Source organism: Osmia bicornis, chromosome 6 (genome assembly GCF_907164935.1).
Source record: "Osmia bicornis bicornis chromosome 6, iOsmBic2.1, whole genome shotgun sequence".
NCBI classification, from domain to species: Eukaryota; Metazoa; Arthropoda; class Insecta; order Hymenoptera; family Megachilidae; genus Osmia; species Osmia bicornis.
In genome coordinates this window covers 4,275,514-4,289,948 of record NC_060221.1, presented here as the reverse complement: position 1 = coordinate 4,289,948, position 14,435 = coordinate 4,275,514, and the positions used below count along the sequence as shown (strand labels likewise).

The 14,435-nt window shown below is 34.4% G+C and overlaps 1 protein-coding gene across 5 annotated transcripts; it reads right to left on the bottom strand.

Annotated features, from left to right (window-relative positions):
- Nucleotides 1-295: 295 nt before the first annotated feature.
- On the bottom strand, nucleotides 296-13,481 carry LOC114874490 (sphingomyelin phosphodiesterase-like). Of its 5 annotated transcripts, none has more exons than XM_029183802.2 (11): nucleotides 13,145-13,481; nucleotides 7,142-7,240; nucleotides 5,472-5,680; nucleotides 4,747-5,043; nucleotides 4,289-4,681; nucleotides 4,034-4,206; nucleotides 3,372-3,734; nucleotides 3,090-3,282; nucleotides 2,819-3,003; nucleotides 2,515-2,700; nucleotides 296-1,065 (listed from the first exon to the last, which is right to left on the bottom strand). In XM_029183802.2, exons 2-11 carry the CDS (start codon nucleotides 7,212-7,214, stop codon nucleotides 996-998), a joined length of 2,142 nt encoding a protein of 713 aa, XP_029039635.1. In that variant the 5' UTR covers nucleotides 7,215-7,240; nucleotides 13,145-13,481; the 3' UTR covers nucleotides 296-995. The 5 variants fall into 5 exon arrangements, with proteins under 5 accessions (XP_029039635.1, XP_029039636.1, XP_046142064.1 ...); XM_029183803.2 differs by having other exon boundaries at nucleotides 13,363-13,481; XM_046286108.1 differs by lacking the exon at nucleotides 296-1,065 and adding an exon at nucleotides 1,423-2,440.
- Between the last annotated feature and the right edge of the window lie 954 nt (nucleotides 13,482-14,435).

The window sequence follows — 14,435 nt, the reverse complement described above, 5'->3', positions numbered from 1 at the left end:
AGTGGAAATGCATACCGGGCGAGCGTAATATAGTTTTAAGCAAGGGTCACGTATTGTACGTATGTGTTGTACATAGACTAAATAAAACTTACATTTAAAACTACAAGCTGTTGTAAAAATATTTCCTTCACAAAATTATTGGCACGTCTAAAAGAATTGACGTCTTGTGACGCCATCCGTTCGTAGGGTATGTCGTCTTATGACGCCATCCGTTCGGGAGGGATGTCGTCATATGACGACACCCGGACAGAAAGTGTAAAGAGTGGTTTTCTCTGAAAGTATATGAGGTATTGGATGTGTTTTAATAGATATTTATTAAATGAACTTTCGTCTACAATTTTAAGATTATAGACGTGAAAAAAATCAACAAAATGGCGACGCAGGAGCTTGAATGGCAGAGTCTTACTCTTTATGCAAGCTTTTGCACTGCGAAATCATAAAAATTGCAAACACAATTTTTTAATATTAAATTTTCTATAAATCTCTATCTCATCTTTTTTTTTTCATAATAACAGTAACTTTATACAATGTTTCAAAAGATCTTTCATTTATAAACACACATACCACTATTATACAAATTCTTTACAAATATATATTCTTTTTAATAAATAACTTTCATCGCTCATCATATGAAAAACACGACGAGTGTTTTACACATACTATAAAATATGTTCAATTTACAGTAATTAATTGAATAATAATTATGAAAATAAATTTCGAATAAATATGAAGCAACATTCTAACACACTCTTCTCATTTTATATAGTAACTATTTACATTTATCTTAACAGGTAATTAAATTTCCTCTGGATTGTCACTGTATTTTAAAAGGCACTGTTAAAATTTTGAATTTAATTTTAATTTTCTTTGTTTGAATTTAGTGACCAAATCAAAGTGACCCTGTAATCGTCGTACAGGGGTATCATATACAAGAATGTCAGATGAACATTTACACGTAACTTACACATCGGTTACACGTTCAATTACATCTTCATTTATCCTAGGCCTAAAACGTACTTAGGTAAATTGTACGCAAACCGAGGAATTGCCATAAAAACAGATACTCTGCAAAACAAGAGATAAAAAAAAAAGTAGACAAACATTATTTTCACTGTGGACAAGGAAAAAAATCATAAAATATATATTAACGTTGCAAATATTAATTTAAAAAGCATTAAATCAGACGTATTCAAAAAGTTACATACCTATTATAAGCGGTGTATGATAGCATCAGAGGGTTTAGATTTCAACCACCATGTTACAGCTTCCACCACCATAAATAATTATCTGTTATTAAATCTTGGGGTGATATCTGCTAGTGCAGGTATGTACAGGGTGCTCATTTTAATTTATCAACACAACTTAATATATTTACAGTATGTGTTACTTAATAAACTAATAAGGTAAATAATTCTTACCACGGATTTTTATAAATTTATAACAGCGTTAAAAATATACAAGCATTAATTTAATTACATTTAATATCTCTATCGTAAGTGTTTGCACTGCATCTATATTAATAACAAAATCTTTTTTTTTAATATCATATTCTTTGGTATAATCTGGAATAAAATATATACTAATGCTGCGCACTGGATTTCTGTTGCAAAAATTATGAAGCTACTTGCTTAGCAAGGAAACCTCTGGAACATTCGAATAAGATATGTATCTGATGTAATATGTTCATTGAATTATTTTATTAAGACAGCATGTTGGCATGCATTCATTAATCATCAATAGACGAAACTTCGAACTCATTACAGTTTGTTGCCACCTTCTCTGGTGGGTTACATAAATCATTTTTATCGGAACAAGACAAGGAAATACAAATGAAGAATTAAACAGACAGTAAATTGTGTACATATTTACAATGTGCAGATTAGTTAATTTACAATAATTGTTGCAACACGTTTAAGAACTTAATTTCTAAGTATTGTCATCAAGATTAGAGTGTTATAAAATATGGTTAATAGTTATAGATATTGTAATAATAATATAATGGAATAATTGAAACGATATTTAGCTATTTTAAAAGTTAAATTCTGTACCTATACGCATAATGAATACTTTTTTGACAATCGTTACCTATATTTCTTATTTGTTATTTAATTTTCTTTTGGAAACAACGAACTCGAGAGTTAATAACAAAAAAGAAAATTCGGATATAACGATTGCCACAGAAAGAGGTGTCCGCTACCTTAGAAGATAATTATTAATAGCCATGAATAATAGGTAGTATATTAGGAGTATACAAAGTATTAAAAAAAAAAAAGAAAATTTGTACATACTCCTAATTAATCTATATACAGAAAGATTATTTATTCTTCTCAGGTAAGTGCTCCGGTTGCGTGTAATGTGTATTAGTACTTAAAAGCATGTATCCATTTACTAACCACTAGGTAACAGCCATATTTGAGCAATAAGTGTGCAATAAACTTATCTAAAAATTAAACGTCAACCCGGTTTGTTTCGATATCGCCGGAATAAGAACGAATCCACCAATTCTGTACGTACGATAATGCTAGTCCATTGTAGATCCATGCCCTCCAACCTGTCCTTGTTTCACCATCTATCCTAGACTCGAGACTCTGACACAACGCTCTGCGATCGTGGCTTCTTCCACTTCGCAAATCACAAAGCAATCGCTTTCGACAGTCGTCGTTGCACGTCGGTCTTACAGGAGAATTTTTATAATAATTTCTGTAAAATAATACATGCCACAAAATGGTAAATAAATTTGCAAGTGGAAGAGTCTAAGAGTATTCCAGGTGAAGGAATTAATATTCAGGAGAATAACCTTATAGATACCGATACATACTTATAATAAAGATCAAAGAGCGATGGTTCATTACTCATTTTATCTATCAAAGAATCCCAATCTTTAGGTAATAACGACGGCATTTGATATGCCTGTCGTGCACTGTACATTTTATGCCAAATGGGATAATCGTACAAATTCGCCTCCTTTAAATTCATTACCCAACTTTCGTGATCCACGACCATCTATAACAAAATAAATGTATTTTTTTTTTAACTGATTATTTTAAGGTATTATTATAGAACATCCCACTGTTCTAATTTAAACTTACTCTAGTAGTCTTCGCATGATCACCATCTACATAGTATATCCTGTACCCTGGATTGAGATCAAAATAAGGGGTAACCGATGGCCCTATATAAGCTATACTGACAGCTCTTCCTAAATCAGCGACATCATAAAATAGTTCAAATTCGTCGTAGTGAGTGTGTCCAAAGAATTGGGCCGTGATTGTTGATTCGTACCTAGTTTCAAATTATTTATACAGTGTTATTAATAGTATATTTAATTATACGAGAACTTTATTATTTCGTTTTATCATCATTATACTAACCGGTTTATGATCTGATAATAATTTCTAGACCAGACTTTCAAACAGTCCGAGTGTCCAGGTGGTATATGACCGATAATATGAACTTTCTCGCCGTTCATCTCGGCACCTTGTAATTCATACACCAGCCACTGTAATTCGCTGACCGGGTCTGTGCTATTTATTAACAGCCACCAATTTTTATTGTTACAATAATTCATGTTCACAGAGAGAATTCTGAAGCCAGGACGAACTAGGACCGAATAAAATGCACCGCGTCTGACCGTGTGCGAGACACCGGCTGGTAACCAACGTCGCCAATTTTTATCCAGTGCATCGTACAACCACGATATGTCGTTATCTTTTGGGACAAACGGCGGTGGAAAGCTGAAAACGTTTATAAATCAATTACAATAATCAATTACAATCAATTGCAAATACAATAAATCAATTACAAATAACTGTTGATCATCTGAGAGTGATTAACTGGTGATTAACATTACAAAACTGAAAGAAACAGAATCGATTATAAACGCTGTTCAGAAAATAAAATTAGGAAAGAAAAACTCGTGAAATGTAGGTAAGGAGAGGGAAGCTATTTTTATTCTTTATTTCAAAACACTATTTCACCCACCGATGGTTTATGAGTTTCTGGAAAAAGATAATAAATAAACAAACTAACGTACCTATTAACTGGAGCACTTTCATGGTTTCCAAGAGCTGGAAAGATCGGTATTCCAGGAAACATTTCAATGAGCTGGTTCACCGTTTCGTGCAAAACTTTCAGATTTTCTTCTCGCGTTTGGTTCCATACGTCGTGTGGTGGCAAATCACCGGTCCATAGTATGTAATCTATATCCTAACAGTTAATCAATTTTATTAATTACGCTCTGTCGGTAAACTTATTGACATTGGAAAAGAATTATATTAAAAATACTTACAGAATGTGTATCGACAATGTGTTTGAGCATATGTTCAACGGTTCTTTTAGGGGTGTCACATTTTCTATAGTCACCCCATCGGCCAGCAGCTGCGGCCGGAGTCAGGGGTGCTCCGTTGGTCAATCTGCAGCATAATGGTTCGCTACATTCCGCATTGGCACCCTCTTGATAATATGGATCGTAGTGGGTATCTGATATATGAAGTACTTTGAAGGTCGGCGCACCTTCTTGAGGCGGTATAGGAGGTTTAACAGGTGGTTTGTTCACCGGCGGGAATGCCACTTCCCATTCGTGAAGAGGATTATAAGCGTCGTCGCACGCATCGCCGATCACGAAGCTACAAATCTGATTTGGTCCCATATTAACTTGTTTCAAAACATAGATGACTTCACCCTGAAAAAACGACCAACGTTGAATGTCTTGTCAAGAATCTCTGAAAGGTCCACGAAGAAACTTACCCCGAAGAGCAACGTCACTCCTTGACATACCCGTGGACTTTGTATATTAAGAGATACACAAAATTGGTAAATACTGTTCATTATTTCCTCGTCGCTCTTGCCGACCTTGGTGTAATGCTGAAGAAGACCCGCGCCAACCTTGCACGCTGTACAGGACACTTTTGACATTACCGACGTCTCGACTTCCATCATTACTTGCCTTAAATCTAACAACTTTAGAGCTTTATCTACAAATCCTGAGAGATGTCCACTCGACTGGGCGGACTCCATTTCCCATAGCATTCTTGAGTAATTATACTGAAAAATATAAATTTCTCCGGTTATTATGGAGAAATTTTTAGAATCGTTGTAGAAATTTATTTGAAAAAATAAATCTAAATTCCTCCAAGGAAAATCTAACTACGTTAAAACTTTCCGTGGGGAAAGTGGCTGACATTGGGTTACACGTATACCTGTAAACACGAATAAGAAAGATAGCAGCCGATCAACTTGGTGAAAGTATTTTGGCACTGAAAGTGAGAGTCGGCGACATCGTCACCGTTGAACATGAAAAATACTCGAGAAAATACGGAAGAATCGACTGTTAAATTCAATTTAACATTCGACACACTAGGGAATAAGAAAATGAATCTATCGTCTGAAGATCCCTTTGAATCTGATGTCTCCTGATAGTCTAATTGAATAGAGGAAAATGATTGATCTGAATGAATGGAATTTCCTGTTACCCGTGTAAGTTGGTCAGGACTGGTGCCATTAATGACCACAGTCTCAGCTGTTGGTGGTAGATCTCTGAGTTTATCAGTCAGAGGCAGAACAGTAACATCGAATCTTTCTGCGACTCTTGCTCTGGCAGCGAACCATTCGTCGGCAAGTTGCGTCCAGTTGGTTGCCATTATTTCCGCTTCTCTTTTCGACCTGTCTCTGATGGGATTTCCTACGTGAAAAGAAAATAAAGAAACTTTACCTTTTGTTGTTCGTTTACAAATAGAAAGATTACAAATTGTCTGACTATCAACGAAACTCGTCCTTTACGTAAGAAGCACAAATATAGGAAACGCAGTTTTATTTGTTCAAAACTGTTTACTCGAGTGATATTTTTGGTATTCGAATGTCATGCACTGACGATACGTACATTTTTTAATTTGTAATATTTTGCAATTATTTCTGCTACCATTAATTATCTTATCTCTGTAACACGTTCAGAATAATGAGAATGATTTGTTCAGATTTTAGAAAAGTCGTGTCACCGATGGTCACGTTTTTATCGCAGACACTTTCATTGTTGCAATTCTTAACTGCGAGAGATAAGAAACTTATCACTCTAAAAACAAAAGGAGGAAAACAACTGTAAAGAGCTTCGGACAGACAATATACAGGATGTTCCATGTAAGTGGGTCGTGCTTTAAAATGGTAGAGTAAAGATAAAACTAAAATGGTATTAAATGGAGCATCACCTGATGCATCCGTTGCTTCCGGAAGTGGAGGCGTTCCAAAGATTTCAGGGTCGCCTTCACTTTTTAAAATGAAATTATATACTTTTCTACACGTCAAAAGAAGCGTCTTTTTATTATCTATAAAAAATTAAGGCACTTGGGTCGAAAAGATAGGGAGAGAGTTCTCTCAATTTGAAAAATTTTTTCGGGAATTTTTAATTTCCCTTGGTGCCAATTGTTGCATCTTATTATTCTTTATAAAAAATTACTAAGGTACTTGGGTCAAAAATTGAATAGTTGGAAAGATATCTTAGGGAGAGACTTGGGTTCTCCCAATTTGAAAAATTTTTTCTGGAATTTTTAACTTCCCTTGGTGCCAATTGTTGCATCTTATTATTCTTTATAAAAAATTACTAAGGTACGTAGGTCAAAAATTGAATAGTTGGAAAGATATCTTAGGGAGAGACTTGGGTTCTCCCAATTTGAAAAATTGTTTCTGGAATTTTTAACTTCCCTTGGTGTCAATTGTTGCATCTTATTATTCTTTATAAAAAATTACTAAGGTACCTAGGTCAAAAATTGAATAATTGAAAAGATATCTTAGGGAGAGACTTGGGTTCTCCCAATTTGAAAAATTTTTTCTGGAATTTTTAACTTCCCTTGGTGCCAATTGTTGTATCTTATTATTCTTTATAAAAAATTACTAAGGTACGTAGGTCAAAAATTGAATAGTTGAAAAGATATCTTAGGGAGAGACGAGGGAGCTTAGAATTCTCTATCTTTATATTTATTGACGATACATTTCATATTGATAATCAATGATATACGATAAAAAGAAACTTTGTCAATACTAAAAACATTTACTATCTATTAAACCATCTCATCAATATTTTACATATTCAACCACGCGTTCAATAATATTGATCTGTTAATGTAAAATATTTAGAAAACAATGTACGTACCAATACCGGACTTCAACGTCCCAACAAGAAGAAGGATAATGATATTCTTTATAATCCATGTTTGATTTGGCATGCTACTTCAGACTCTGGTATTGTCAACTGCAACATACATAAATTAATCGTGTTATTTAATATAAATAACCCTTTCCCTAGGAAATATCATTGTAAAAATATCATTCAGTTGTATCATCGATACTAGGACACCTCGTATTCTGATAAATGTGTCATTGATTGAGGAGGATGTTTTAAATTTTGTACGGTGTCTGTGACTAACTGTTACTCTCAATGTAGGACACCGATGCATACTTATTTGCTTAAGATTTTTATTCGATCAATCATCACGAAACAATCGCTTCTTTTGCATGAAATTTTGGATCATTGTGAAAAAGAATATTCTAGAAATTATAAAGATTTTTAAAAATTTTTTTCGGAAAAACTTTCCAGGATCAGGGACATTTATTAAATGCCAAATGGAACTTCTGTTTCGAGCTATTAATACGTTAAATAGAGGAGCATGCAAAGTAGTCTATGAAATTGCATACTGAACGCATGTTCTTTCGATCGTAACGCGGTTATCGCTTTGCAGTGGGTCAGTGGGATCTGTTTTGGCGAAAGTTTCGATCGTATTTAACCGAGATTTCCTCGACATTTTCACAACGTTTACGACCAGCGAACGCGTTCAACGATTGTTAACAAACGAATCGGATGTTTGTTAAAAAAGTTTCTTTCCGTAGGGGGCCATCCGTGAACGGCACCACAGATATAATAATTCACTTACAAAACAGAGAAAGGATACTTTCACATAACCAGCACATCTCGATACATTAAGATGTGGTATAATTTTTCAAATTTTACAAACTTTTCAGGTCGCTTTTATGAATAAACTTGAATGGCACGAAATGAATAATTAGTCGAATTCAAGCCATCTGGCGAAATAGGCCTTTGATGTTTCCGGTATTCTATTAAAATTAATAGTAAATAAAATTTCAAAGGAAAGTTCATTGAATGGTACAAATGAACCGTGTTATTGATAATGAATAATTTCCAAGGGTACCATTCACTTGCCACGCAATTACTGTCATTCATTTCACTTCACTCTGCAAAAAGAGAATGAAAAAGAGAAATGGATGGAGAGAGAGAGAGTTTCACATCCGTTTTACCAATTTATACAAATAATATCCTATTCGTTCCGTGCACAAACGTTTCTTTATGAAAACAAAATTTTTTATCGCTTTTTAATTAAATAATGTTAAGATCACCCAATTAAGACATGTCAGGAGCAATTACTGTAAATCTTTATTAATTAACCAGATGTATCGATTATATTTTATTAATTATAATCATGAAAAAAGACATCGAGTTCAAAAGAAGAGAAAGAAATAAACGTATTTCAAAGTTTGGTGTTCTATTTTATTGAACAACTTATCGATTCAGGCTCGTCAATAAAAATAACTGTGCACCGAATTTATTAGTAGGAAAAGAATTTTAAAGGTTTGTCTGATGAATCAAACGGTAGGAATGAGCAAAAGAGCCAACTGGAATGAGCGGTTCACCGTTATTCGACCCACCAAGGGACATTGCTGTTGAAACAAGGCACTTTGGTTATGCTCGTGTTTCGTCCATTCGAAACGAAATCGTCGCGCAGAATACCTTTCGTAACACCTATTAAACTCCCCACCATCTAACTCAACTGTAAATAATCCATCCCGAGAAGTAATTTTAACTCCTAAAGCGAGCCTCGCGCCGTACACGGTATTCGAGATTCAAAAATCTGGCGCGCCTGCGCGCGACGCTTCTGCGCATCGGCGCCAAATTTAAATCTTAAATCACCTTTCATCGTTGAAGGTAAAATGATCTTTTAATGGGATCGATTAAAGAAACGTCGTTAGTGGAATCATTTTCATATCGATGGACGATAAAATCAAGTAATTAAATATAAGATTAAATAAATTTTCAAAACAAAAATGTACCTTATGTCGCAAGTTTTTATTGTCTCTATCAGTGTGTTAATAACCCCACTGTTTGGGTTGATATAAACTTTCACTGTGCTTCCTGGAAGTGATACAACGAATTGCATGGAAATACTATACTGAGAACTATCATGAAACAGAGGACATTCCTGTCATAGAATGGTATCACTTTCAAAGGAAGTTTATGAGCTATGCCCATGCCAATTTTCAAGTGAATCAGTTCAAGTAGTTGGTAAAAAAATATGAACAAAGAGGACTAATATGGTTTCATTATTTTCTTATCTCAAATCATTACCATATCAATGAAAGGCTTTGTTCTTTCATATAAATGATATGAATCTACTATCAGCTTTCAACAATGCAAATTGATATTTTCATAAATATTTATTGTATGTTGAAAAAAAAAATGATTATCAGAAATGAACGTCTTTGAATATTATTGAAGACCACAATTTCTCATGATAAACACACAATTGAATAAAGCATGGTCTTACTGTTATGTGAAAATTTCCCTTGCCCGTATTCGTCGGTGTAGATTGTAATTATGACGCCTCTAATAATTAGCTACGTACGTGAAATGTTCACACGAATCCTTTCAACGGTCGTGAAAGGTCTTCCTACACCTTAACTGTTTATGGGTCCACGTTCTCCAAAAATATCGTAGACAATTTTATTATTAATTATCCACAAGTGAAGTATAAGAAACAATACTGCCACTATTATTAATTATTAAATGTATATTCCCTCTATTTTGATTAATATCCTTTCGTTCTGAGACGTGTACGTTTTTCACGTTGAGAAGCAACTGTGGAATTCTCTAACAACCATATTCGTCCCTATAGTAACTAAAACAAAATCTGATTCTATCGCTTTGTCATCGCACACATGTTACAAAACACAATGCAGTAGAACGTATACTTATCTGAACTAAAGATCACGGCTTTTGAAGTTGTACAATTAATAAAACACGTGTACGGAACACGTGTTACTTTAAGTGGGGAGAGTTCTGGTTTTTCTCAATTTTGTAATTTTGAAATTTTGTAAATTTGAAGTTTTGGACTCTTGGAATTTTACAAATTTTAGATTTTGGACTTTTGGAATTTTGCAAATTTTAAATTTTGGACTTCTGGAATTTTCCAAATCTAAGATTTGAGACCTCATTAATTTTGCAAATTTGAGGTTTTACACTTCTAAAATTTTAAAATCTTAAAATTTTTAAATTAGACCAGGCCAACTGTGGTCTCTAGTCACACCAATGCATCGACGTCACTATATTTAATTGAAATAAAGGATTGATTGTATTCGGACATAATATGATATATATTCGGACAAAGAGAGATTTTCTTTTCAGCTCGATTAAAGAGTCATTGAATAATGCAGCTGAATGACATTTAAACAGGAAGCGGTAAATTTCATTGCTCGAGGTCAGTACACACGTGTCTAGTTCGTTCCTTTACATCACCCTATTACTGGAATTACACAAAAGCAGATGTGACATTGATCGTTTCTTCCTGAAATCAGGATTTCTTTATACTACAATTTCTTTCCTTGACTCTCAGTACAATTATGTATCCTTATCGATGAATAAGAGTAATGAGTACTCTTATGATAATTAAAGTTCAATAACTGACCATGTAACCTTTATACAGGGTAATTGAGATAATTAGTTGATTAATTGAATCAGCTTAACTGAAAGATATCCTTAATTACTACAATAAAAAGAGGGGGAAATTATGCAATGGGCTATTATTCTAACATTTTTTCAACATCGTTTAGAAGATTCTGCTATTATTTCTAAAGTATGCAATTAAAAAAATTAATTTTTTTTCAAAGAAAAATAGTTTTATACTATTCATTCAACGAATCGTTCTTGTGACCATCAACCAATCGTCCAGTGTCCGAAGTATCTAACCTACTTAATCCTCGCTCTCTCTCTCCGTGACGTCAGTCACTACTATCGTGAGTATCTTTATCAAGACCCTGAAGAGGAAGACTTTGGAGACCTGTTCAAAACTTGCTCCAAGATGTGGTATTTATGACAGACAAGAGTTACCTAACTGATATACTTAACACAGAAATTGCTCATTGTCATATTTCTTGCAGAAGAAACTAAGTCATTAGTGATTTTAATTCTTTTCATTGGAATTAATAAATGTTCCAATTACGATGATGCATTTTAATTCAGGTCACTTGAGTAACTTTTTACTGATTTGCAAGAAATATTCAAAGCGGACGATGACGGACTACATTGAATACAGTGGACTCTCGTTATATTGCCACCTGAGCGATTTGACTTTCAAGCGTATTAGTGCTACTCTTCTACCATCATAGCCTGCGAAAATGGTACAATTTTATTTTCCTATTCTTCTCCAATTGAAAATTTGAATCGCCCCATTTACGGCAATATAACGAGAGTCTACTGTATTTGATGTTATCTACTCTGATAATTATATTATCGACAATTTCCAATCTCACGTGGGAAATAAAGATGACTAATCAATTTCAAGCGATCTCTTAATCATTTCTATACCATTTTTAGTCAATTGCACAGCTTTGTCTCATTCCACAAATTCCAATACCCCAATTTGGAATTTTTTAATGAACTAGAATCATTTTAACAATACCGAGTACTGTGCATTCGACTTTTGTATCGTTAGTAGACTGTTAAGATGATTATAGTAATTCAAAGAGAAAGTAATTTCATTATTGCATAGAAGTTTGTTTCTATTCCCAGCTAAGAATTCATATCAGGTATAACTCGAAAAGAATTCCTAACAATATGGATGCAACATCGCTTTTATTAAATCAAATGAAGTAATCGCGTGTTTGTAGATATGCATCGCGTGTGATCATCAAATGACATGTTGGACTGTTGCCAACGTTACAAATAGGATATTACACCGTCCTCCGCTCACAAGAAAACGTGTAGGACGAAACAAGGGCAAAAGGGGTACTACGCGAACATCCACTGACTTCCTGCTTATATAGGAGCCTGATTAGTACACGTGACCGCTTCGACCAATCGTACGGGAGCTGGGGTGAGGCGCGACCAATCAGATCGCGTTTTTCTCAGGGGGCTTCTTCCCAGTGGAAGACAGTAATACCCTTATAAATTATACTTAAATACTTATTTGAATCTCAAATAAAAATCGAATTTTCAAATTTCAATGGGTTCACGAATATTCAAATATCCCAAAGATGTAATATCTTACACAATCAGCTTAATGCTTCATTGGCGCAATAATACGATTAATTTGCTAAACGTAAAAACATTACGAAACACTATTTGACCGTATACCTCTTTCGTTACGCGTGTTGAAAACTAAAAGGATTGCTGAAATGTTGAGTTGTGTGTTTTCAAAAAATCCGTACGTGGCTTCTTTTACACATGGGTAAACGTGTTTGATTGAAGCGCACGTTTCGAAAGTACCGTGTCGCATGAGTAAACGCTCGTTAAGAAAAGAAAAAAAATTCTTCAACGTGAAAACATGCCAACGCACATTCCATCCCTTTCAAATTGAACCGTTGAGAAGCAATTTCACTGTAGCCCGAATGATGGAGGTCTGGGCAACTCGCGTACCCGCGGGCACAGAAATTAAATAATTGCAGTACCAGAGTTCAAAACTCTCGGTACCTTATATGTTATTACGTGGCTACTGCTCTCTACGATAAAATAAATAATACGCTCTTAGGGGCACCGAGCTCTAATAATAAGATTAACCTTAAATTGACGGTCAACGGACATTTAAATAATTATGTAACAAAACGTGGTACAATACCACTTAAATAATTATCAAGCCTTTTAAATGCCCAAGGATAATCTGTTTCCACTGACAAATTGCAATCACATGTTACTCTTTCGTTAATAATCGGCTATTGCGAACGAAACTTATATCGATTTTTAAAACGTATATTCCTGATAACTGGAGAAACGTAAATAAAGTCAACAAACACAGATATATAATACTTATTAAAACAAACGATTAAATCAGCAAACTGTGACAAATGTATGTAAACAATATGTATAGCATACTTATGAATTTTTAGATGCAGAAAACAGCACGTGGTGCATAAATATATTTTCAAAGTTGCAAGTTCAAGGATGAAGTTGAATGCTTGAAAGAAACTTGGTTTTCTTCCTGTCAGATTTAATTTCGTGACATTGCAGGAATCACCCGAACGTTCGGCACGTTTTCTAGATCACCGAAGACAAGACGCACACTCACACGTGTTCGGTGCACAACACAGTACCTGCCGGAGGAAGACAACTCTCTTTCTTTGTTCCTGCTCCCCTCTCTTTTGATTGTTTTCACACACGCGCGGCAATTTCTCCGACCCATGCACTTGACGACCCTGCCGCGGTGACGTCTCAGCGTACACTGAGCGACGCGCACGCTCGGTTCCCCTAGTCATAAATTAATCTCCCCCCACCACTCGCCAACTCGGCCGATACAACGATTCGTTGCTTCGTCACCTGATATCCCTAGCGCTAATATTTTATTTATATTATTGTTATAAAACGAATGTTAACCCTTGCATTAATTATTTTTTGTTTCATTTGTTTATTCAGATTTTCTTGCGCATAAATACCAGTGCTATTTAATGTGATATTGTGCTCGAATCTGCTTTTATTTTTTGGTGACGATAGCAACGTGGAGATAGAAAGATGGCATGTGATGTTTTTTTTAGAAAAACCGCCAAGAAACATTAGCAACGCGCGCCAGCTAACGACAAACTATTGAAATACGTTTATACTTTAGATCAATTGTAAAATAGTAGATGGCGCGTGTTGTTAAAGATAAAAAGGCACTGTTACCTACAGTCACTGCCTTTCTTTAGTTACTTCCGCTATTTGTTGTTAGATGTCACCTGCGATATATTTTTAAAATGTATTAAAAAAGGAAATTAATAAATTAACATAAAAATGAGGATTATATAATATTTTCGACGCATCAGGTTAATAACTTTTAAATATATAATGTTCTCTATTAATATCGTTAAAATTTATATGGTTACACTACGATTAATGGAATCTTGATAATATGAATTCCGTGACAATTTTCAAGCATTATTGAAATATGTATAAACAACTATCACTTATCAATTTCATCAGCGGGACAGTAGGTAACAATTATCTTACGATTTCAAATTCAACATTCATACCATAAAGTTCTATAGGTACCTTGCACATTCACGAAATGTCATAGAATGCCCTCAGCGTGTGAAAAGTAACAGTTGTAACGTGTTGATTCAAAGGTAGAACGGTAAACTAGTATGAAAACCAGTATTCTCAACAAATCTATGTGAAACCTTATTTAGATAGT